The following is a 26,202-nucleotide window of genomic DNA, read 5'->3' on the forward strand; positions in this document are numbered from 1 at the left end:
TATAAAGAACTATATATATATAAAAACTTTACAACGTGAATATTACTGTGGGTATATTTTATGTTACAGCTGTGTCCCTGAAAGTGTTTCTGTGTGCTTTCCTTTTCCCTGTGTTCCCAGTGTCATTGTTGTCATACACTTCAAAGTGTACTTTAATGAACTAAAATGTGTGCTAGAAGTAGGCTATGTAACAACTAAACTAACAGGACCTAAAAGTGTACTAGTATTGTTCACAGAATAGTTTCACTGCAAAATAAAACTTAAATGTATTAGGCAACCTGGTAGAGTGTGCACACCATGTACAGAGGCTGAGTCCTCAGCAGGCTTGATTCCAGCCTCTGGCCCTTTGCTGCATATCTATTTTATGTGATAAAATTTACTTTTTATAAGGGTAACCCTAGCCCTTACAGATGCTTCTGAAAAAAATATCTTTCTGTTGACTTTTGGTGTCACAGCACAGACTTCCAAACAGTTTTCTGTAGCATCTTACTTATTCTTTGCCTACGAGATCAGAGCCACATGTAACATACTAAATGAATGGAACTACACCAGAGCACTGTTTAAGTATCCATGGTAAGAAATGTCCAGTGTCCAGTTCAACTGCAGGTGCTCATTACTGTTGTGTTTGACAATGTGTTTAACAAATAAGCATAAACAACAAAATCTTTTCACACAAATGCACAGATATAATAGATGTTATTTTAATTAGGTTTAGGTGTTCAAGAAGTAATAGTTGTTTCAGCAAAAAGTGTAAAAGGAATAATAGTTTTGCATCAGCAAACAGTGTTATGACATTGGTAGTTGTTGGTAGGGTTTGAGTATGGAGGGTGGCGGGTGGCTGAGGGATCCCTCACTAAGCAGGGGTTCCAGTAAGGCAAGGCTGCATTTAATAACTGGGCTGTAACAATCAAAATCAAATCTGTCAAGATGATTATCAATAACATAAATAAGATTAAGCACATGTTGTACAAACTAAGAGGAAAGAGACTTTAAAGATCTGGCATTACCTCTTCACAAAAAAACAAACAAACAAAAAAAAAAAACATGATCTACATTCCAGTAAAGGGTAGATAATCTTATACACCTTTGTGTATAAAAGGATGCATATTCAGTTGTATGTTTTATTGTGTTTATTCATCTAAACCTATAAAAAGGAACAGTAATAAATAAGTTGAAACTCAAGCATTCAATTGTTCTATCTGATTGCAGGAGCGTCCCTGTTTTATAAACTGTCCTGAACAGACTTTCACTTTTACTGCAAAGGAAAAAGAAGTAGCAAACCAGGGAAAGCTATTGTCCTACCTCTTAAAATGCAAGAATCTCTCAGTAATCAGTCTCATGGTTGCTCACATGGTACAGCAAGTCCTTTTGGACTTAAAACCTCCACACATTTCCATTGAGTTCGCAGCACAGCAGCTAAACTGTTATTAGAACTGTTGGTTGTAACGAACTATGCACCTAAGGAACAGTATACCATCATAGCATACATACAGTACAATCAAGACTGAATTAGAAAAATACAGGTACAAAATGATTACATTCAAGAAGACAGTACTAGCACAAAAGGGTATTATGGTCATTTAGGTAACTAATATAGGAATTTCAACTTTATAGAAGCATTTTCTAGATAGAAAAAGTGAGGGGATGGGGAAATGACAATATTATGGCTGTTTGGTTGATGTGTGGAATTGTTATTGAGTAGATTCTCGCATATATAATAGTTAAAATGCATAATTTCATTTGACTGGATACAAATTATATATTTTCTTCAAAGACCATGCTCATTTTGGTTTGGGTCATAAGGTGCAAATACTGTATATTAAAAGAGGCATTGAGTGGTGCCCTTTTGTTGCACGTCATTCCAACTCTGGGCTCAAAAACCAAGGAAATTTCATTTGATACTCAGGATGAATTGTGCTGATATTTTTACCTGAAGATTTACACACCTAGAAAATGCAGTGCAACTGTTATACTAGCTTTCTTTTAAAAAAAACAAAAAAAACAGGATTTCTGTTTGAATATACCTTTCCCTTCTCTTTGGCAAATGTCAATAATCCTACTTGCTATTTGCAAATATATCTCTATTTTGGGGGAAGACAATTTCTTTGTCTTTGCAAAGAACTACACTGATTTCCACCAGTGGAAGAACTATACAGTTTACTGCCTGGATAGTATCATCCTTGATGTAACTTCTCTAATATCTGAAAATATATATATACCGTTTATTATTTGGATTATCATAAAGCATACTGTGGTTCCCTTAAGCTTAACTGGGAAACATTTGCAGTTAGTTTGTTAGATTGGACAAATTTAGAGAGGAATTACAGATTTGATGCATAAACTGCACTATTTGCACACAGGGGCCTACATAAGCCAAATATTATTACCACGTAACAAGGCCTTAATAAGGATAAAATACTATTTCAAAACGTATGAGTTCTCTAAGAGCCATTCATTTCTTATTTGTCTGTCCTGTCATTATGTCCAAAGCGTTCTGAACACAGATGAACATATATCCATGAAAAATCGATGCAGTCGCTGTCAAATACACACTCTAGAGGTGAGAAGGCAAGCTCATTGTCTAGAGGTGGTGGATTTTATCTCAGTGCCTGGTTGCTTAGCAGGTAAGCACATATGCATCTTCTATGAGCTTGATCTTTTCAGACAACATTCTTGATCCAGTAAGCTTGACTTCAGGAAAGCCACTGAAGTTCATAAAGGGGACCTAGTTAAAAGAACATCATAAATGCATACAATTTAACAGAAGAATGATCAAATAGAAAATAAAGAGCTAATAAAGTTACAGATGTGACTGAATCTAAAATGTTATAAATTAAGTATTGGTCTACACAGAGGAACCAAAGGCTGCTGCGTAGTAGGTGAGGGGTATTGCTGGGGAGTCTGTGTAGCTCTGTTTTCCTCCGTTAGCCTGTGGCAGCTCTTCCAGGTTCCACAAACCCTTATGAAGACAACAAAGCTGCAACTTTACCACATCCATCCTTATTTTTCCTCCTAACTACAGCTGATAAACTGTAAACACAAGTATAGCCAAGACAGAGGCATGGGAATGGAATGATTCTGACCAAACATTACAAAAACAAAGCCAAAAATAAAGAACACAAAAAACATTGATTATATGTAACCTCTGAGTAGACCATTACTTGGCAATAAAATCTCAAAAGGCTGATAGGAAAAGAATGGGGAAATATTGTCAAATGCCTTGTCTCCATTAGATCTAAGTGGAATAGTGTGCTCTGATTTGACACATTAAAATCAATATTTTGTTTCTGTACGAAATCAGAGAAAACCTATATTGTATTCCTGTCTTTTTTTTAACTGCTAATTTTATGAGAGATAAAACAAATAATCAATTTCGATCTTTTATGTAGGAGCTTGTGGCTGTCCAGAGGACACTATAGAGTGGTGTATTGATGAGGCCTAAAACCTGGATATTGGTTAGCATTTTTGCACATCCAGTTCCCTCGTCTCAAAGTCAGACTTTTTTTGTATTGGTTTTCGGTTAAATGCCTGAAATAGGGTCTGTGGTACCACAGGCTCAAGATATTTACACGTTTTGTTCTAAGACATGAAATACATTATTAAATGTCCCACAATTTAATTATAAAGCACTTAAGGGTCTTAAAAATGGCGGTTGCTAACAAGTGTCTAAATGAGACAACAGAGGTTGTCACAGACAATAAACATCATGATGCCAAATACAGCGACTTATCTACTTACTAGTCCGTCTTTACAGGCGGACTTCAGTTGAACATTATTCTAGCTCAAACTTTACAACTTTGTACAAACACAAACAAGATTTGATCAATCTACAGAAAATCTGTATAGTAATTGTGTAGTAAGACGCTTAGTGGTGGTAACATTCAAGTCATGCCACCACAACGTAGTCTGTTTAAAGCTTAACATTAGCTTTTTACTTCTACACTTTTTACACTTTGAAATTTTCAAAAGTGATATTCATCTGTGAAGATTATCTTGCTGAACAAAACTTGCAGAGTTAAATTTCTCTGCGATATTCCAAAACCTAATTCACATATCCTGTAGGCTTTTTGTCGAGGGAACCAGGGCAATGCTAACTTCTGTGCTGGCCTACAAAACTATGTCATCCCTACACCACTCTATGGAGATGTTATGATGTAAGAACACTGTGACTGGAGACAAGGCATTTTATTACCCCTCCAAGAGCAATTCAAACTTCAGCTACAAATTAGTGCAGTGTTTACGTAATAAACAAATTAAACACCTATTCCATAAAATAAGTTGCACACAAGGAATTGACCTTTCTAATTGCTACGCAAAATGCAAAAGATCAAGTATTGACAAAAACTGCATTTCACTATCCAAACATGTTTACACTGGCTTCAGGATGTGATGGCATTGAGCAAGAAGCTGGTTGAGGGCTTTGTGGTAGCAAAGCAGGTGTAGGTGTGAAGGGTTAAGGCTATATTTGCTTTCACTTTCGCACAACCTCCCTATTATAGGAAGCAGTTTTCAAACCGACCTACTGCCTCATAAGCCTGATAGGGACACTGTGAACCTACTACTTCAGGATAAACAGGACAAACAAACACCCTCAGCTAAAGTCAACTCTAGTTCAAGGGTATGCACAGGTCTACTCTTACACATTCATTCTAACATGATTATTTGTAGCTACCACATACTGTTTTACAGTAGCATCATCTTAACATATATCAAATACACAACCATGATTTCTTTGTGGTTCGAGTACACCACATTAATGTACCACAGGGAAACACTAAGCGAGTAGTTGGTAATGGAAGTCTGTCCATCATGATCATTTACCCTGGTTAAAGTCATTTTGGGTTGAAGCTGGAAGGAATGGAAGGGATAAGAGCTATTCAAATACAGAGGTATTCTACCAGAGGTGGAGGGAACTCTTCAGTAGGCGTGTGTGTGAGGTAAAAAGGTAACAGAAAGCTGTGTTCGTCTATAAAACTAATGCAGTGTTGGGTTTTTGTCCCGACCTAAAATGCTATTTTTTAAATTATAAGACCTTAAAAATGGCCTCTATTTGACAAAACGGTGTACGATAAACAGATGACGACCATCTCTATAAAGGAAGCCATGCACTGGGGGAGAGCTTGGTTCTTCCACAGGCCCTAACAGAGCATCTAAGGAGGGTGAGAGGAGGTGAAAAAAGGTATTCTCCCTCAAACCAAAGGAAGGCTTCAGGGAAAACACTGAGATAGTGAGGAGCAAGGAGGAGGAGAGCGTCTCTTTCCTCCACCATGACCCCAAGCTCAAGCAAATTCATCACAAGGGGAAGGTGGAGTCTGTCCAAAACTTCCTGATCCAAGTGTCCCTTTAATGTGGGGTTACTACTGTGGAAAGTAAAGCTCCACTGCTAACTTCCACTTCCATGTTGTGGCTTCTCATAACAGCAACAGAGTTTCACTGATCAGCGCAGGAGATGAGGACTGGAGTCGGGGCGAGCTCTTTCTTCTGACTCTCAGCCAAGCCTCTCTGGCCTCTGAAAAAAGACATTACAGAAGACGTCAGAATTTGTTCACAACTTAACCAGTGTCTTTTTGAAATGAAACAATCTATCTAAAACTGTCCAAACTGTGTCATTGAAGAGACGTACTGTGACAGAAATAAAGAGGAAATGGTACAACATGAAATAAGATGCCAAAAACATCTCGCTAAAGCAAAATGGTCCATGACTAAAATGGGAGGTGGTCAAATCAATGTCATTGTCATGGAGATGGGTGAGAGAACACATTTCATTGCAGGTAATGTTGCGCTGTCAGGTGTTCTCCTGGACAGAGCCCTGCATAAAGACCCTGAAGTTGGAAGGATCAACCACAGAATTCATTGTAAGTTGTCACAGCAAAATTCAAATCAAATAAGTATTTTCTCTCATACCAACAAGAAAATTATAGAATCTGACATGACTCTATAATCACGTAAAACGTCAAGTGATGTAAAAATATATCTGTATGAGTGGTTCTTCCATGAGATCCAATGTAAAGGATCAGAGATATGATTATATAGAAAGCTCATGGTTTATGATGACAACAACCAGAAGTCTTATAGGGAATTCAGAACTGATATTAACACCCATGAGTGGTCTGATCACAAGTCAAAAACTTCAACAAGTTCACACCTGGCATCAACATGCGTCTCAGCATGCGTCTGGAGCGACCACTTGTGATCGGATCTCCCTTACACACTCTAAATGCAAATAAACGTGTACATTACTGGAACAAACGGAGAAGATGTAACTCCACAACAACTCACAAAATGTAGTGATTTTTTTAAGGGAGTCTGGAGACTTTCTCCATGTGCGATAAAGCAGTTATCTATATTGGTTACTGATTGCTGTATTTGTAAATAATTGACATGTTTAACATCAATAAAATGTTGTCTACTTTCATATAGTCGTGGTCTTGCACGGCAGCCTCTCAGCCCATGTTGATGTAAAACACACTTGACTGTGGACACTGACACCTGTCTTCCAGCAGCTTCTAATTCATTGCAGACTTGTTTTTTGGTGGTTTTTGGTTGACTCTTGACCATCCTGACCAGTTTTCTCTCAGCAGCAGGTGATAGTTTGTGTTTTCTTCCTGATCGTGGCAGTGACACAACTGTGCCATGCACTTTATACTTACAAACAGTTGTTTGTACAGTTCATCTCGGGACCTGTTACTGTCTTGAAATTACTTCAAGTGTATTTTCCTGACTTGTTCAAATCAATAATGTGCTCTTTCAGATCAATGCTGAGCTCCTTAGACTTCCCCATTGTAGTGTTTGTGGCTGAGTCTAATGGCTGTATCAAACAAGCCCTATTAAAATGGGCCCAGAAAACCAAACTTCATGAATGTTTTTGTGACAAAGTAGTATGTATCACAGAAAAATGAGTTATAGAAATCATTGAAACTCAAGACTACCATGATATACTGTACATGTTCTTTACAAGTGTATGTTAACATTTGATCACGACTGTATTAAGTGTAACTCGTGAAATCAAACAGCTGCTAAATGTTGGGAGGTAAGAAACACTTTTGACACAGAAGCAGACAGGCTGATACAGCAATGCTGCGGCAAACTGACACTTTTTACAAGGAAAGAAACAACATAATGTATCAAATGGAGAATTTACAATAACATTTGCCTTTGAATTTACCTTAGCCGTTACGCAAAAGTTTGTCTTCAATCGTGAACTCTTAAAATCACATAATATGTGAAGGGAATCTGGGGACATAGATAGCTTTATTAATCCCTGAGGGGAAATTAGGTTATCATAGCAGCTGGTACATTCAAGTACAAATACAATCAAAGTATTAATAATAGTTCAACGGTTAGTTGAAACAGACACTGTGTTCATAAACATCTGCTGCTAACATGGCAGGTTGAGAGAACCCAAACATGTAATTTACATTACAATGAACCAAATGGAAATCAGACAGTGGGAAATCCATTCTGCCTGTTGTCATGGCTTCTTGTTTCTTGAAGGACTTCAGTTGAGAAGGGGGTTCTTCAATGTAGCCCAGGACACATGTGCGTACACAATGCTAAAATAATATGGTCGCATGTGGCACAAACCACCTCTGACTTTGGTCTGAGTGATCGGATCTCAAATGCGTCCTCAATGGCTCTTGGGGACATTTACACCTGTACTTAGAGCAGTCCACATTGGATCACTCAGGATGGACGTTAATACCAGGTCTGATCAGGGCCTTATGGCTTGAACACACTATAAGACTTTCCAAGTTGTCAGATTGCTGTGCTGTTCACACTACATGATTTTCAGCCTTGTGGTTGGGAGTCTTACAGTCGTTGTGGTTTTCAAAATATGTTACTTATCAGTGACAGGGCGTCACACATTACAAGATCACACACGCAGGACATGACACGGGAATAACGTGATTCAAACAGTCCAGGTTGTTTATGAGCTGACTTGCAAAGAAAGAAAAAATAGTAAGAAAAATACATTAATACCGGTACTCCCTTTTACAGGAGTGTGTGCTGATCTGCCCCTGATTTGGGGGCAGATCAGCACACTCATCGGAGACAGCTAAATCAGGGCTAAAATCTTGTAGTGCAAACTTGGCGTAAGACATTTATATTTAGGTTTGCTAGGTACCTGTTTTAAAACATGGATAATTCCACATTTGGGTGATGCAGATGTTTTTTTCTACTTACAAAAAGTCATTGGCAGAGATATGAGCAAGAAAATGTATGTGTGCCTGGAAAAACCCTGACAGGACAGTTCAAAGCTATACAAATCTATGGTACTATATATTAAAATGCTAGTATTAGCAAAGGTATAAAACACTCACTAACACTTGCTGATAAGCAGAATCTTTTTGTGTGGATTGTCAACAAGACTTCAGCAAACTATAAGCCAAGTATCTTAACTAGTATTATGCTATTTTTATATTTTTACAGCCCATAACATCTTCAATTGGTTGTCTGTAGGTCACTTAACATTATTGTGGACGGGCAGATCAAGGAGATTTGATGAAAAATACACATTATATTGAATATAGAATATGTTACAAATGGCTGTGTCTCTACCTGTGAACGTTTTCCATGGCTGCTACCTCAGCGAGGGCTGCCAAGCTGAAGAAAGCAGGTAGCTCTTGTGGTACGGTGCTCCTCTCTGCCTCCTCTGCGCTGGGATTACTGTAGCACCCTTTATCATTGCATAAATTCTGTTGGGTTAATGGCTTCTTATCCTGTTCCTGGTTTAGGTCCCTAGTTTTGTCCTCTAAAAAAGAAAAACACAAAAGAAAAAGAAAACAAAAAAAACATGCACAATTAGAAATGATTATAGCGGAACATTCCATTTGTATTTCCTTTCAGATCTATCAAACAGGAACTTAAAATGTTAATACTTTCACTAAAATACAGCATTTGAAGAGACAAGACATCAGTGTCTGACATGCCAGAAAAAGTACTTCATCATAGTAACTTGTTATGTTATGTTATGTACTATTCAGATGTACCAGTCTGCAACATTCTTATAACCTTCCAGTTCCAGCAACTGGACGAGATGAGACGATATGAAACGAGATTACGTTTTTATGGTTCTACGTGCATCTGCCAGCTGCGCGGCTCTGACGATGCATTCAGGTGCGCTCTCAGACAATGGGAGAAGGGAGTTTTTATACTTTATTGTACAAATGTGCTAAGTTTCACGTTATAATGTGATTATTATATTGTACAAACGTGACAAGTTTCACATTATAACGTGATAATTTATATTATTATATCTCATTTACATGATTTGATTAAGTTCTATTTCATGCTTGGCTTGAGACAGGCGAGATTTTGCTGTTATTGAGCACGGTGGACGACATTGCGATCAGTATGTGTACAGTTAGGAGGATTTTAAAATGCTTGGGGCTGTACAGAGGACAGAATCAGTCCTTCTTCTTCTGGAGGTAGCATCATTTCTCCTTGATCAGCTGGAGGCACCATGGATACAAGCAACCCAGTACAGCTAATGACAGTGCTATCTGTCTACATGGAGTTTGCCTTCGATAGTGATCAATAATCAATAAAGATGATGACAACAACTCTGTTTGACTGTATATGAGCAAAAAGCTCTATTTAACTGGAAGAGGAGCACATAACGATTGATTTAATGTGAACTGGTACTTGGTAGTACCAACGTACTTTGGTACCCTTAAAAGTACAGAGTTCGGTACCCAACCCTGGACTTGAGACAGATACAGACAGATTTTTTAAATTCCATATTTGCTTACTGATCAATCAATCATTAATCACTCACCCTCGACAGGAGACACGCTGCCATCAGCTGTGCGCACCAAGTGTGTGATCTTGGTCTTCCTAGCCTTCCTCTTCTGGCTACCAACTAGCATCTCCATATTAGTGGTGCACTGGACATCTGGCAACATTATGGCAACGGGGGCACATGATTTGGCTTTTGAAGCTGAATCCAGCATGCTGGAATCATTCTGTACCACTGTGATGGAGAAAAGATTCATTATAGATTTCAATGATTTCACCTTAAGGCTTCATTCATTTGTTCAGTATCATTGTGCTTTTATCAGATGAAAGTGTACTGTTTGCACATAGACAACAGCTAATTCATAATTAATAGTTCCCATGAATATATCCCATTCTTGATAGCTTGAACAGTGCAAGCTGAAACATGTACATGTAGTACACACATTACAGTATAGAGAGCAATGTTTTCAATCAAACCAATCTATCAACACTGAATACTTTATATAAATTCTGAACATTTTCACATCCCTGCCTTATAACGCACAGATATCAACATCCTAGTTCACCTTTGTCCACTGCACCTGGTTTCTCCTTTTTGTGTTTGTGCTTCCTAACAATCTTGTGGAATGAAGTCTTTTTCTGAGATGGAGATGGCCCTGATATAGCAAAAAAACAAAGAAAAAAGAGCATGGAAATGCTATGTTATGGAATCCAAATGTTTTTGTTTCAACAAAGAGAGAACTGGTCCTGAACACAACCAGTGTGAAAAACATGATTTTACAAATAGGTGCAGAGTGGGCCATGGATGAGATGAGGGATATTAAAGAACGGTCATTGTGTTTATTGATTGGAGAAGTCTTTGCATTTGTTCTCACCTTTTCCGGCTTTAGAGACGTCCTCTTGGACAGTGGAGCTGTCGGTCTTCTTCTTCTTTGTGACAGTGGTGCCCTTCTTATCAAATGTCAGTGGGCTATACTGTGGCAGGCTGTTAAACTTCCTCTCAAACTCCTCCTCCAGTTTCCCTAGGCTGATAAGTGAAGTTCAGAGTTTACATAGCTGAGCATGTAACCAATAGCATATTCCCATATATCTTATCATATAGCATATTAGTAACCATATTCCCATTGCAGCCATTTTCCACTGATTATCATTTCATCACTTCCTGATTGAGGAACAACTGAAAATACAATAGATAGTGAAAATCCAGAAAGATATTGGGATTCACTTCAAGGTTAACCAACATATTTGATAAGCTTTTAGCCACTATTAGAGCGAACATTGCCATTCAACTACTTCCAGGCTAACATAGTAATATTTTGCACAATATGATGGGAGAGGAGTAAATTAGCTAATTCTGAAATATCAACACACATGTTGGACACATTTATCTAAGCCTGGAAATAAAACACACTGGACGTAATATTAATCAAGCTTATAATATAACTTTTACTTTCGTACTGGCTCTTCAGCCGACCTCAGAAATGTTCTGGTTAAGTCAGTAACATTTTTTGACGTTATGTTGACTGGAACACATATTTCTTTGTAATGTTCACACATCAATAAGAACATTTCTTTAGAAGTGAGTCTTTGTGTGGCAAGAAGAGACTGGCAAGATGCCTATTTAGTAATATAGCATTACTTCTCATTACAAGCTTGATTATATTGAGTGTGTCTTACTTCCAGCTAAATACATCTTCGGTCCAAAATGTGCGTTGAGATTTCAGAATTAATTTAAGTCTTTTCATATTATGCAACACTATCAAACGGCAATGTTTGCTAGAATATAGTTAAATGCTGATAAGCGCTCACAGTAGCGAATGGGTTATCAAATATGGTGTTTTACCTTGAACTATGGCCCGATATCCCTCAAGATTTTCACTGTCCATTGTCCCTACAGTTGCTAATCAATAAGGAAGCTGTGAAATGGTACCATTTTGACAGATTTCCTATGTTTGCAGCACTTGCAACTTGGAACACAGCAGTGCAATATTTGAGCTTCCCACCATGAGCGTGACGTCAGTGGAAAATAGCTGCATTGTGAATATGGTCTGTTGACAGAAATATGTAGATGCACAAACAGTATGTATTGTCAGATATTTCAGATTTTTTAACATTACCAGGGTTTAGCCTAACCCTAACCCTTCCATACTATAAGGTATATAGAGAACATGAAACAAAGGAACCAACCAATGTGAAGTGACTAAAAATGACTCTTGATTATATCATTACCTGGGAAAATTATTGTACTACATGCTACAAAGAAAGGTAGAGTGAAACTGAGTGAAATGAGGACCTGAAATTACTCACCCCTGTGAAGATTCATCTTTGGACTTGGACTTTTTCAGCTTCTTGGGGTTATTAGGTCCCATCTGAGCAACTGCCCAGCTGTCATCACTCCAGTTTGCATCATGATCAGAAGCACGGAAAGCGCCTCTTTTACCTGCACATGTACAGACCAACAAGATTATATCATTAGCAACGCTGGTGTTGTAAAATGATAAATACATGAACCTTGAAAAATATGCATTTACATACATAAATAGACAAGATTATGCATTTATTAATCAGTTTTACCTCGGTCAATATTGGCTCTCAGTGAGGTCAGCATTCCCTCAGAAACAAGGGTTTTATACAAGGCGCCTTTACAGCTTCGCTCTGACTTCCTGGAGCCACGGTTCTCTGTGTTGGGCTCACAGGTCACTTCACCCGACCTCTCCCTCGCCTTGTCCACCTCTTTGAGCTTAGCACATGAGGGGCTGGGGCTGCTGGGGGAGTGGTGTGGCTCTGACAAACTGCCCTGAAGGTCTATGCTTCCTATATTTGCTTCTTCTGCTTTTGTCTTGAGACTAACATCAGTCACCTCTTCCTTCATCTCCATCTCAGAGGAACTGCACTGCCTACACTGCCCACTGTCATCCTCTATCTCCTCCTCTTTTTCTTTGACAAAGGTCTTGACTTTGGGCTTACTCTTCTTTTTGGGCACACCAGAGTTTCCAACAATAGGACTGCTCTGGGTCTTCTTTTTGGGCTTCTCTTCTGTGTCCTTCCAGGCCCCTTTGGCCACTGCCTCAATCGTACTGAAGATACTGTCCACGTTTGTTTCCGCATGGTTACACTTCTTGATGATTTTTGCTGAGCAAGGGATCTCATCAGGATCATTTGACTTGGCCACCTCTTTTTTCTTGCTCTTGTTTTTGACACGTGCATTTTGGCTGCTGAGTTGTGAGGGAATGGCATCAGTGGAGGTAGAGGTGACAGAGGAGAGCAAAGGTAAGAGGGCTGATGAGTGAGAGGAGGGAGGACAGTCGTCATTGTCTGCTTTTTCCTCCTTGATCTCTATCTTGACAGTAGTCGGCTGGAGAGAGACTGACGAGAAGCTGTCCTCAGGCTGAGATTCCACTGTGTCCATCTTTCCAGCTTCAGACGCTAAGCACATCTTACAAACACAGCAGATAAAATTCACTGTTAAACAAACAAATTTAAAATGACAACAACCTATACTTGACAGTAAACTTACTTTACAAACCCTTTACAAATCTTTATATTTTCTAAGCAGATATTTATATAGACTATTTTATGGATTTATAATTATGATTAATGACTGTGTTATGTGACATGGAATAACATGTATGCCTCTGACTAACAGACAAAGTTTTAATCCGTAAATGTCTGTCACTGTGAATTGTTAATTAATCTGCAGTTAACACAGTCCTGGACAAATATGTGTATGAAGTTAAGGGAGAAAATGTCATAGTTACACAGGAACTTAGCCGATGTTCAACCAGCTTTGTATCATGACAATATTGGCAGCTCTTGTGTGAAATGGGCTAAAATGGTGTGTAGGTTGCAGCTAAACCACAGAACAAAACATACAAAAAATGTAAATGGTATTTACTTTGAATTCACACTTTTACAGTGTTAGAGTACTTTTGTATAAACCGGAAATGTATGTTTGTAATAAGCAATATAAAGTTACTTAGAATCATTGTCCTTTCCCAGCTCTAATTTCAATCTACTGTCCTGCCTAGCGTTCTCCAACTTCTCAGTCTTTTACCGAAAGAACTCCTAAACCCTCACGATAGATCGATAGATACTTTATTGATCTCAAGGGAAATTTAGACATTTAGTAGCTTATATGACACATATGACACACAAATGCAAATGTATAATAAAAGTGTATAAAAAAAGAAAATGTAAACAAGAATACTACTACAATCTGCTAACTGTCATGCTACAGTATGTGCAAACTGAGGTAGTGTTATTGTACGGGGGTTCAACAAGGCATGTGTATTGCCAATTAAAGAACACATTTACAGTGCTTTTATAATCGTGCAACCTGGAAGTTTTCCTTTTACATTAACTCAAGCAGCTCGAGCAGCGCAATCAGCAACCCCACCACACAGCAAAGGCCTTCTTTACTCATATTCCAGTAAGTTAGAAGATCTCTATGCTTTCATATGCCACTTTCAGAACAGTTAAAAACTAGGAATAAGGCAGCATTCAAGATTGGAGTATTCCAGCACACCAGGAGTGCAGACTGTTGGACTTTCTGCGAGAGGGTCTTTTTATTTAATTAATGTGAATGCAAATGCCACAGAATAATCCTCCGATCAGGTTGTTCCTCTATTCTGATTGGTCTCTCTCTCTCTCCCTCTCTCACATTCACATATTACACCTTAAACTACGTTTTATGCTTTTGAGAATATTAAGCTTTTCTCACTTTGTTCTTCTTTTCTTCAATACAGTATTGAGTACTTTAAAGTGCCTCTTTTGAACTTCCAGCTTCAACATCATTACAGATACCTCCCAGCTCTTCAAGCAATGGTTTTCCATCTCTTACCTTCTTGAGGGTTTTTCAGCAATTTAGTAATTTCACCCATATGATCTGCAGTATTTTCTTATTAGTGCCTTCTTTTCAGCTCTCTCTTTATCTCTGTCAATGCAACAGCACTTTCAAGCCAACATTGTTGCTCCAATCAGGTTGTTAATCTGTTCTGGTTGGTGGATTGATGTTGAGCTTTTTCTGGCAAGTTATATTGTTAATAAATTCAAACCCAGATCTGTTTGGGGTTTAATTAACAATATAATCTTCTGTCTATCTGTCTGTCTGTCTCTCTCTCTCTCTCGCTCTTATTCTATATCTCCCTGTCTCTCTCCCTCTCTGTCTGTCTGTCTGTCTGTCTGTTTTTCTTCCTCTTTTTTTTCTTCATCTTCCTCATCTGCCTCCTTTTCCTCTCCTTCCTGCATGTTCTCCTTGTTTGTCTTTGGCTCTTCTCCTTCTCTTTAGTCTTCCACTTCCTCTCTCTTCCTCTCCATTCAAATGAGACGTCTGCATTTTGAATACAAAAGAAGGGCTCGGGTCGGGCCAGGCTTATTTTTTTTTTATGGCTGCTCTAAAGTCTATGCTCCTTGCTGAAGCACTGACCGACTCTCTGTTACACACACCTCCTCATCACTCCTGAGCTGTTAATCTGGCCGCACACAGTGACACACACACCTCCCTGTCCCATCAACAACTCTGTTTGACTGCATATGAAAAAATAAACTGATATTAACTGAGGAGGAGGACGAGCACTGCTGCGTCTCTCTGTGTGTGCTCAGTCTGTGGACAGGAGTGACGGGTCATAAAAAGTATCATCCTGATCAATAACGGTGGGATGAGAAGGGAGAGATAAATCCTTAATGAGGAAAATATTAATGACATCACCTGCAGCGATCCTCCAGCAGCAGAAACCATATGTGTATCTCTACGTTAAAATGCGCATTTGTGCACAAGGAACAGCTGATAAACTTCATTGATTATTTAAAACTCCTGACTTGTTCCCTTTGGAGAGTTGATAACTACAGCTTTTAGTTTTGCTGATTAAATGTGACACAATATTTGTTACAGTGACATGACTGCGTTCATGGCAATGTTTAAAATAACTGAAAGCATCTGATTTTCGGGTTTAGACTCGGCGCGGGATTCAAATGTTGCATTACAGCCAGGCTTATTGTGGGGTCGGGCCTCTACATCATGAGCAGTTCATGTCAATTCAATTCAATTCAATTCAATTCAATTCAATTCAATTCAAATGTCAAAACGTTCAGCTACTTTCTGACATTTTTGCTTCTGTTAACTCATTTCAACCTCCAGTTTTCACAGCATTAGTTACCTTTCAGCTTTTCTAGCAATGCTTTATCATCTCTTACTTCCTTAAGCTGATGAAGTTAACCTTCCATGTTTTTCAACAATGCGTGCAATGCATTTGCTGATATTAAAGGCAATTAATTTCACATTTCTGCTAATTTAGCAATTCTTTCAGAATCTGTTCTGCTATATACGAGCTAAATACAATTTTGTAGTTGGTTCTAAATTTGGTTGTGAATGCTGGGAGCGACATATGTTCTTCTACCGTCGGAATTGTTTATTATTGTCCCGTTTTTTCAGACCTTAATTCCTTCTCCCGTTTTTAAACATAGAAACTTCATTCAAACATCAAAATGTTCAGCTCAATTAGGTTTTGGTGCATTATTATTCAGATTTTTGATATGTTTTAAAGTTCCCAAAATACTCGACATTTTCTGCGAAAATTTCCCCATTGAACTGAATGGCAAATGTCCAAAAATCCTACTAATTAATACTTTCAGTTAGAAACTCCATTCAAACTTGTACATTACGTTAACATTGCTACCTTAGATGGGTTGAATGGTTTGTTTGCATGCTTTCTTCATGAAACATTCTCACCCTTTATTCTATAAAGCTGTAGTGTTTTACTTAAATAAACTATACCCAAACTGTAAAATGCCTTACCTCAGCAAGCTGGAAGAGAGCGGACTGTCTGCATGGTTTTCCTTCAGGTACCACAGAGAGAGATGACTGTGAAAACACAGGATTATGCTTTGTCACCTGTATTTTTATGAAATAACGCTGCTTCATTTTCTGCAGATATTATTATTCAGCAATATTTAGTTCCTTCAACAAATTTCACCCTGCTTATTGTTTATTGTAGGAAACATTGAACCTCAGGCATGTACCACAAAGCGAGTTCAGTTTAGTCTGGTTCTCTTGAGGTTACCTCACTGATCCTAACTGGTATCATGAAGCTTATAATCAGCTGGCTCTACTAACTCTCAGTTTCCCATTCAGGCTAAGATCACATTCATGTGAAATAGGCTCCATTCCAGGGGACACAAGGGACATCATCAGAACCACGTATGAAAGTACTTAATATTTAATATAAAATGAGATGGAATTTGTTTAAAGCAACAGCAAAAAGTGATATTCAACTATTTGAAAAGTGAACAATATAAACACATAACTAGATGAGAGAAGACACTGTAGAAACACTAGAAATAATATCTGAATTATTGACACTAAAGTCACTAAAGCTATAAATAAGTGTGGAAATTAACATATATATATATCTTGAGTATAAAGTGAGTACTTTTGCTTCTTGTCTAAAAAACAATTATGATGAATTAAAGTGATGCACTGTTTGCTGCCAAAAGTAGCTAATCCCTGATAAGGTCCACCTGACTGAAATGCAGCATTTAAAATCATGGGAGCTAAGTCAGTGGACTAGTTTTATGTGACAACCCCTCCACCTAGGCACCAAGTGTCTCTGGTTCAAACAGGAGGATTTGTTTCTCAAATCAGATCTGAAAGACATCTGCACTATTATTTGCAAGTGATCAGATCAGATTTTCAGGTCCAGACATCACCAACATATCTGCATGGGTTGCTATGGTAACAAGGTAAGCATCAGTACCTCTGTATGCTAGAGATGTGGCTTTCCAACACGGTTCTCCAATCACATTGTCAAGTCACGATTCAGACAGTTTATTTAACTCCACAGACTATGTTCTCTGTGTTGTCTTCCATACCACTCTGATCATAGCAGCCTAGATTCTGCTCAACCGCTCTGATGCACTTCTGTCTCTCTGGATTTCACTTTGCTGTTCTGTGTCGTGTTGTAAGTGAGACAAAAGACGCTTTAAAATCCAATATGAGCAGCCAGAGCATCTGGACTGATTTGCATTTGTGATCCGATTTGCAAAAATCACATTTCATGTTTTGTTTTTTTGCTGTCCAGACTTCCTAAAATCAATCTGGATACAATCTGGATATGCCAAAAGACAGACTTTGGCTGGTAGTGTGAACATAGCCTCCGTTTTGCAGCCTCTGTCTGTATGGACTGTGAGATGGAGCTGGGTTTCAGGTCTCTATGACCTTCCTGTCAAAAGTTATTCCCAAAACGGGAAGTCGGGGGGTAACTTGGCAGTTATCATGCCTATAACCTAACCCCTAAAACTCTAACCATAACTTGACAAAACATGACATCACAAAACAAGATTATTTCCAATTCTCCTCAAGTTATTCTGCCACAGTGGTGGAATAAGAGTGTAGAAGCATGGTTGCTGTCAGGACGAAAGATACTTTGTGTGATTAATACAGATATAATTGCCATTATGTAGTTATTAATTGCAGGAAAACTATCTTTCCTTTTGTTAAAAGCTCTGTTGTAAAACCAGAGCAGACACATGTACCAGTTTTACACCAAAATAAGCATGTATATGATTTATTTTTAAATGCAGGCAAACTCCCAAATAAGTCAATGTTATTTCAAAAAGTCTTAATCAATAACATTCTAAATTAGACGCACCATTTTTTTTCTCTCAGCTCCATCACCAACTAAACAATGTTTGATCGCTGCTTGAACAGAGAAGAATGGAAAAGTATTTACAAGCCCAATGTCCTTAACTTCAGCACGTCATAGCATTGCGCTTGAAGGGGCAAATAAAAAGCATGTCTACCTAGGTGTGTTTTCATCAGAGCCGATTAGAGCTGGAGCTGATAAATACCCTTGACTTCTGCAGAGTCATCTGTCCCGTGAGCAAATGCGGATTGTACACATTCACATAAAAACAAAAGCCAGACATTAGTGTTAGTGGGTTTTTTGTCCAGTATAAAAGAGCTCATGGAAATCCTGGATGAACAAAGCAATTTGACTAGCTCCATGATACCAAAAACCTGAGTACAACTCAAAATAGCTGGATAACCCATTAATCTCACTTAGTTGTACAGGCCCCCTCCATGTTTTGTTGTTGTTTTGCAGTATAAAAGGCCTATAGGGCAGCTGTTGTTTGTATGTCAGCAATTGTTGTTGTTGAGTTGTTGAAAAGTTGTCAATGTATATTAACAATACTGTCATGAATCAAAGTAACTAGAACGTTTGTAGATACAGTCTTGGAATATAAATAACTCACAAATGATAAACAGCACATTAATCAAGAATTGAAATTCAGTCATACCTCTGCCAGTGGGGAGAGGGCAGACTTAACCCTGCTTTCAATAATGTCAGGCACTCTGTTCGGTGTTGTCCCAGACAACATCTGTAGATTGAAAGAGGGTGAGGTGAAATCAAGTCAGTTCTGGTGAAAAACTTTAGGTAAAAAACAAAGTGGGTGCAGCCAATCACCATTCAGCTATAAATCTTGGGGAAACCAAAGCACACAAGAGTAAATTTGCAATTTTAAACACTAATATGGTTTTCATAATTCATTGATCTAAAATGACTCATTATGCAGAATGGCAGATTTCAGAATAACACATATTATAAGATTGTCATTACAGAAGTGTTAATGAATGAGCATCACTTAACTTTGCAGCTTATAAAGGTGGGTATCTCAATATTGCTGAATAGCTTAATCTATACTACAGCAGAATTTGTTTGTTGATATATGTTGTTCTAATAACCTGCATAGTAACTAGTAAATAAAGCTGTCATTTCATTTAATGGACAAACTCAAGTAAAGTACATGTATCTCAAAAATGTAATAAGTATGTACCTGCTACTGTGTGTTACTTTCCACCACTAGCAACTGCAACACACCATGTGGTGACTAGGTAATATCTTGTTTGTAAATGCTGATTTGCATACAGCTTTTCTTCCTGGATATTGTTATCTTTTTCACATATCTCCATCTACACAGACCACATCAGTGACCTGCCTTAAAGAGACAACACACATTCAAGTGTCTCAATTAAAATATACAGAGAATAGGGGTAAGAGAAATATAGTCATAGAACACACCTCTTGCTCATCCCCTGGAAAGGACCTCCCTTCGCTGACTGTGTCAGGTAAACTAGGTTTAGTGCAGGAGGGGATCTAGAGAGGTAGACAATATTGCTGTTACTTAGTCTGTTCAATAAAGTAAATAAAAACTCTTCAAATTCAAAAGCATAATGTAAAAGAACATATTTTTGTGTTAAGGATAAAACTAATATCAGTGATAAGCTTTTGAGGCCATCTATTGGAGTACTGGTGCATTACAAGATTGCATTCATTGGTGGGGTTCAACAGTGACATACCTCTCTGTTTGTGAGGGCATGTTCCCCAGCTAACAGCAGCATGCTAAGGCCTCCCATCTTTGTAGGATCTGATAAAGAATGACAGCAGTTTAAAAAACAATCCTACAATTAGTGGCGTTGTTACCAAACTGACAATCATTCATTATACACACCTGCCATGGCAAAGTTTAACTGTGGCATGCTGTCAGTTTTGGGCACTTTTTTGGCAGAGGTGGAATCCTTGGTTGAGTTGGAAGAGAAGGACCAAACCTTTTTGCGGGGGTTGCTGACTGGCTGACAGGAAGGGCTCTTAACTGGTTTGCTGGTGGTCGGACACCACTTGTAGCCCGGATTTGCCTTCATAAAGGCGTCCTTGTACTGAAAGAAGATCCAGAATCAGTTTGGTTACAAGCAAGTTCTTTAAGCCCCTTGTTTCAAATCATCATATCTAAATTATTAGATGCTAAGTATTTTTCTATAAAATTAAACACTGATGACAAAATGAGGAACAATCAGAATTACATTTGGGGAAAATGTACATCCTTAGTTATTATTTATCAGTCAGAAATAAACACACAACACACCAACTGTTATTTAGCTGTGTATGAAATCACTCCCTCATTACTACTGACCATACAACACACATTTATGGTGTCTATTATATGGGAAGTTATGCACATTTTTCGTTTTGCATCATCACTGACAGGTGCAGTGTGTGTGATTGTAAATTTCGCATCTATCAATGTGATACATTGCATTGTGGGATTGAACACACCCTGAAGAAGGCTGTTTGTGCAGCTATATGTGGGTTGCTACACAGCTCGATTTTGACATACATTGTCAAAGTTTTTATGAATTTCAGCATGAAATAGAAATCTGAATAAAGGCTTTTTAACATTTTTTCTCTCTAGAAGAGTGTCTTGGATTCTACCCCACTGAACATAACAATAGCAGTATCCTGACTAGTGGTCTCAGATTTGTGGACTCTACTGTGTTTCCTGGAATCCAAGAATGGAAAAGAGAGACTTAAATGGGTGCTTACAATGTTTTGCTGACAAATTATCCAATAAGATTCTGTGAAGAGCAGTTACGTTTCCCTGCCTCGTTCATAGTACTTTCTGTAACCAAGCAACGACCAGAGTATACAATCTGCAACCTGTTTACAATGTCACATGCATCCCAAGTGTACATGAATCGCCATAGGGTATGCATTTTCAGGTTAGTATGGACAGAGATTATTTCTGAAACGGTGCTAAAATACTTCCAAGTTTCCAAAAAGATGTATGTACACGTGAACTAGGTCTTAGTTGGAATGCACATTACCAAACAAGCCTCAAAATATTATCCACCATTGTTATTTTCTCCTGGCTGTTATTTTGGGGCCACTAAAACAGGACTATTGTGAAGCAGAGCTTTCCTCTCTTGCTTTGGCTTTTCTTCACTGATATATTATATCAAGCTGGAATAGCTCTTTGACTCAAAGCAATGTTTAAAAATGTTTCACCAACAAAGCTGCACCAGCTCTTTAAAGAATTGAAAACAATGTATCAAACTGACAAGTCACTTTGACACGAAAAAGTCACAGAGTAGTCACACCTCCTTGGCCATGTCAGTGTATTTCTGCTTTTCTTTGGGCTCCAGCACAGCCCACCAGTCAGCCAAGATCTTGGTGGCCCCACGGTTGTCCAGGCGAGGGTGTTCCTGCCGCACTAGAGAACGGTGACGTTTGCAGAAGAGGAGGAAGGCATTCATTGGCCGCCGTGCCCGCTGTTCATTTGAGTCCTCCTCCACTTCTTCTGTTGTGCTTCCACACTGCACCTGTGACCCCTGCTCCTGGCCACACAGCATCGGCTGCTGATAACAAATTTACAAACCATTAGATGCAATGCCATGTTTTCTGTCACATTCATGTGATTAACTGAAAGATCTGTTGTTCAGTTCGTCAGAGGTAATTAAATGACAGCCAAGCCAAAACACTCACCTTCTCCAGCTCCTCTTCATCCTCTTCTTCTTCCTCCTCAGAGAAATCCAGAGCCTTTTTGGAGAGAAGTGGGTGCCACTGCAAGCATTTGCGTTTGGGACGCTTGCCAGTGACCTCCCCTGCAACAGGTGGCTCCTTACCCCTTCCTCCACCCTTCATGGTACTACCGCACCTAAAAAAAATGAAAAGATTGGACACACCATGAGACCACGTCTATAAAAAACATGCACGGCGAAAACATGCATCCTAAAGCAGAGATACCTGCTTCCAAAATGAGTTAGTGTTGTAGGTTTGTTATCGTTATATAGGTGTGATGATAACCAAATGAACACCTACTCCAGCTGCACTTTGAGGAATAAGACTTCTCATCAGCATGAGGGTAAGTCGATAATGACTGAATTTCGTTCTAGAGTGACCTATTCCTTTAAGTTTCATTATGTATATAGTATACATGTTTAGAAGTTTAAAATAAACACAATTATACTAGCAATAATGATTAAATAGAAACACATTTCATTGATCAAATTTCATTATAAAGCATCTTAAAATTTGAGAAAGTCTGTACTGTCTAATATATACACAAATATTTAACATTAATGGGCAACTTCGCCGATTTTAAACATTAAGGTGTGTTTATGTGGTACACTCAAAATGTGATATATTTTTGTAATATTGTTTATTGATATTAATAGTATTTTAAGTCTTTATTTTTCACTATTTATACAAACAAAACACTTAAGTATTACGCCTAAGAACGAAAATGATTCTTTCCACAATCTATGTGAGAGAAAGCCTTAGTTCATGAGGAAAGAGAAGAGCGGAACTTAAGACCGTAGGTGGTGTTGCACCCACGTTCCTTACTGCGAGGGTATCCGCCCCCTCCCCAGAGGAAAATTGGAAAGAGAAAAGCATTGGTTCGTGTCTTCATTCCTCTGAACTTTCCCCTGTGTTTTTCAGGTTTGTAAACAGTGAAAACTCCTAAAGTGAAACTAAATGTAGAGCGAGTGTATTGAGTTTTGTTGGCAGACTTGAGTGTTTCGTTAATGAGTTTTAAAAAGTGTAGGAAACCGTTCACCACAGTTGATGGCGGTGCCCGCGACTTAATTTGCATACAATGTTTACATTTGTTTAGAGGTTAAATGCACTGTTAACATGATTGTATACATTATTAACCTTTTTTTTTTAAGCAGGGGCCCTGAACATGAAGCATTTATGTTGATATTTTGTTGTTTCTGTGACTACCATTTTTCTAAGATTTTTGAAGAAGTTTATGAAGAAAAGCACCAAGTTAAAATAAAAAGGTTCAAAATGTGAATTTTGTGAATTTAAGCTGAACTGTTTCCCTATGTGACATGGTTGATGTTTTTGTTGTAAGACTGCAATCGGTGGGTTTAAAGGATCAGTATGTAATTTTATACTGCACAGTCAGTTTATCAGTTTAGATTCCAGAGTTAAACTCTTGTTTGAATTATTTGCACTAACCCAGTGAGCAAAAAGTGGTCTAGATCACGTCTTTTAGACATCATTTACGGACATCCAAGACGTCTAAAAGACGTCCTCTGGGGAGCCAGAATGAAAGTTTTTTATATGTCTTTTCTGGACGTTGTATAGACGTTTATATGTTGTTTATCGACTAATTCTGGCTGTCAGTGGACGTTCAGCTCATAGCCAGTATGAACGTCTATTCTCAACTAATTCTGGATGTCAGTGGATGTCTAGATTATGGCCTGACTGGACGTCTTTTCTCAACGTCATTTATCGACTAATTCTGGCTGTCAATGGACGTCCAGATCATAGCCAGTATGAACTTCTATTCTAAACTAATTCTGGATGTCAGTGGATGTCTAGATTATGGCCTGACTATTGACATGGCCAGGCCAGGCCAGTAAATTAATTGATGGACATGTATACAAAAAAAAGGACACTCATTCACAAGGGATAGTTTCACATATATGTTTTATGTTTTTGAGATCTTGTAATAAAAGAGGAAAATCGGGAAGAGAGCATTGGTTCGTGCCTTCATTCCTCTGAACTTTCACCTGTGTTTTTCAGGAAACTGAACGGCAATGAACCAAAAATCAATTGTTGCTGAGGTACTCAATGTGTTGAGACCCATAACATTTATAGATATTGGGAGTACTACTACTAATGTGAACGGTAGTACAAAGCCTTTTGTGCAGGGCTCCATACCAACTTTTCACACTAGTTGCACTGGTGCACCAAATTCTTTCATTTAGGTGCACAAGTACACAGCTTGGGTGCAATAATACTCAATAATACATTAAAATTTAATTTCTTAAAGTTTCCATGATAAGAGCATCATTGACTCTGATGACCAGAATTCGAGGACTACACGTATTTATTTCTTGTTCTGTATTTACTCCTTGTTTTGCATTATCTCTAACTTCTTTGAATAAAGTCTTGAAAATGATAAATGCCTTTTCTTTACACTTCAAGCATAAACAACCAACCTATTACAGTTCTTTCAGTTTACATGATGCACTAATAATAACAACTGAATTGGGTAAGACTCTTGTATATTGAATACTTGGAGCACATGTAAAAAACATAAAACTACAAAAATAGTATACCTTTTATCATTTAGACAATATACAGTACAATTAACATAAACAACAAGGAAGGACATCCAGAGGTTTCTTGACTTATTATAATCACAGATCAATGTTGGCCAACAGGTTAGGCTGTTGATGCCGGTGCTGTCACAATCCTCCACCGTTTCGGCAGCGATTGTCCTGTAGAAAGAAAAGCAGAATTACCTATCTGACAGTAAATACAGCTTTTCAAGGACCTTGAAATATTGTGTTACTTTACAACATTACCTGTCCAACTCCTCAACTCCTGTGGCTGAAAAGTCATCATCTCTGCAAAAATTATATTACATAAAGAATAGTGGTCTGATCCATGTTGCTATCAGCATCAAATTACACTCACCTGTTGAAGAGAGACTGCAGAAATAGTGGAAACATTAGGGTATGGTTCTGCCATGAACTGACACTCCAAAGGCTGGAAGTTGATGCGCCCCTGTCATAACTATAGGACACAGAAATAGGCAACATCAGCACATTTGTAAAACGTCCAGTTCAGAGTCTATATGAATGAACCATGCATATAAATACCATCTAACAACATCGGCTCACAAATACAATGCAAATTATATTCACAGATATATGTAATCTTCCCAGGACCTCTGAACAGTGGACTTTTCACACGTGTAGCACACAATAATTAGTCCACCTCACATACAGCTTGTCTGGCTAATGTCCAAACAGCCCAGGTTAGCAGTTCATATGAACACTGCGATATGGATTAGATCCACTGTACGTGAAAACGTACTGTAAACGTACTGTGCAAGTAAATGGTAACGTTACATGTAAATATGTTTAATACGGCAGTAGTCTATCATAGCTAGCTAGCTAACGTTAGCTAAAAACTAACGATGCTAACAATGTTAGTGTTGGACTAATACATACGACAGCAACATAAGGAGCTAACATTGGCTACGTTGACTACATAATGCAGAGTAATAATACACTCCCCCAACAAAACAAACCAGCTCATTACCTGTCCAACAGAGACACAGCTACCACGGCGTCCGTTTTCAGGCCTTCAACTCCATCAGTTGGTGCCATTGTTGAACAGCCACTCCAATGTTGCCTCTCGTTTCACCTCGAGTTATCCAACTTCTTTTTGTTTGTATCCTTCTCGAGTTCGGTCTTTCTTTTCTTGCTCTGTTTGGCAGTTTCATTGTACAGATTGTAATGCCCATTTAGGCAATGTGATTGTGATTTTGGGCTATATAAATAAAATTGATTTGATTTGATTTAATTTGGCAGTGCAAGCTGCTGTAGGTACAGCTGCTAATGAACAGTGTGGCTGTACTTTCTCTGCCATTCTTGTCCGTAAACAATGAGCTCACTCCACCACAGCTCCAGCAATGCCCTGCGTAGACTCCGGTCATGCGCAGTGAGTGATGGGCGGAGTTGGGCAGGTAAGGACAGATTTTTAGACAGGTAGGCTGTCCATACAATATCTTCGGCCCTCTAAAATTGATTGGATGAAGTTATTACAGCCCTGTCGCTGCCACAGACCATGGATTTTTCTCCTTTTTCCCCCAAATCATTTCATATTT

The 26,202-nt window shown here is 38.4% G+C and overlaps 1 protein-coding gene across 1 annotated transcript in view; it reads right to left on the bottom strand.

Moving 5' to 3' along the window:
• Nucleotides 1-679: 679 nt before the first annotated feature.
• The window catches only part of bbx (BBX high mobility group box domain containing), a gene marked incomplete at its 5' end in the record, with an annotated part of 33,486 nt that continues 7,963 nt past the window's right edge, over nt 680-26,202 (bottom strand). The window contains 14 exon segments of the mRNA XM_084373323.1: nt 680-5,509; nt 8,560-8,752; nt 9,779-9,973; nt 10,305-10,394; nt 10,614-10,765; nt 12,046-12,178; nt 12,313-13,174; nt 16,532-16,597; nt 19,033-19,113; nt 19,815-19,889; nt 20,093-20,160; nt 20,245-20,449; nt 21,668-21,925; nt 22,053-22,224. Of these exon segments, the coding sequence (XP_084229449.1) occupies nt 5,431-5,509; nt 8,560-8,752; nt 9,779-9,973; nt 10,305-10,394; nt 10,614-10,765; nt 12,046-12,178; nt 12,313-13,174; nt 16,532-16,597; nt 19,033-19,113; nt 19,815-19,889; nt 20,093-20,160; nt 20,245-20,449; nt 21,668-21,925; nt 22,053-22,224 (2,629 nt within the window). The 3' untranslated portion in view covers nt 680-5,430.

The sequence above is a fragment of the Pagrus pagrus genome, assembly GCF_965226575.1.
Source record: "Pagrus pagrus genome assembly, chromosome: 14".
In the NCBI taxonomy this organism is placed as follows: domain Eukaryota; kingdom Metazoa; phylum Chordata; class Actinopteri; order Spariformes; family Sparidae; genus Pagrus; species Pagrus pagrus.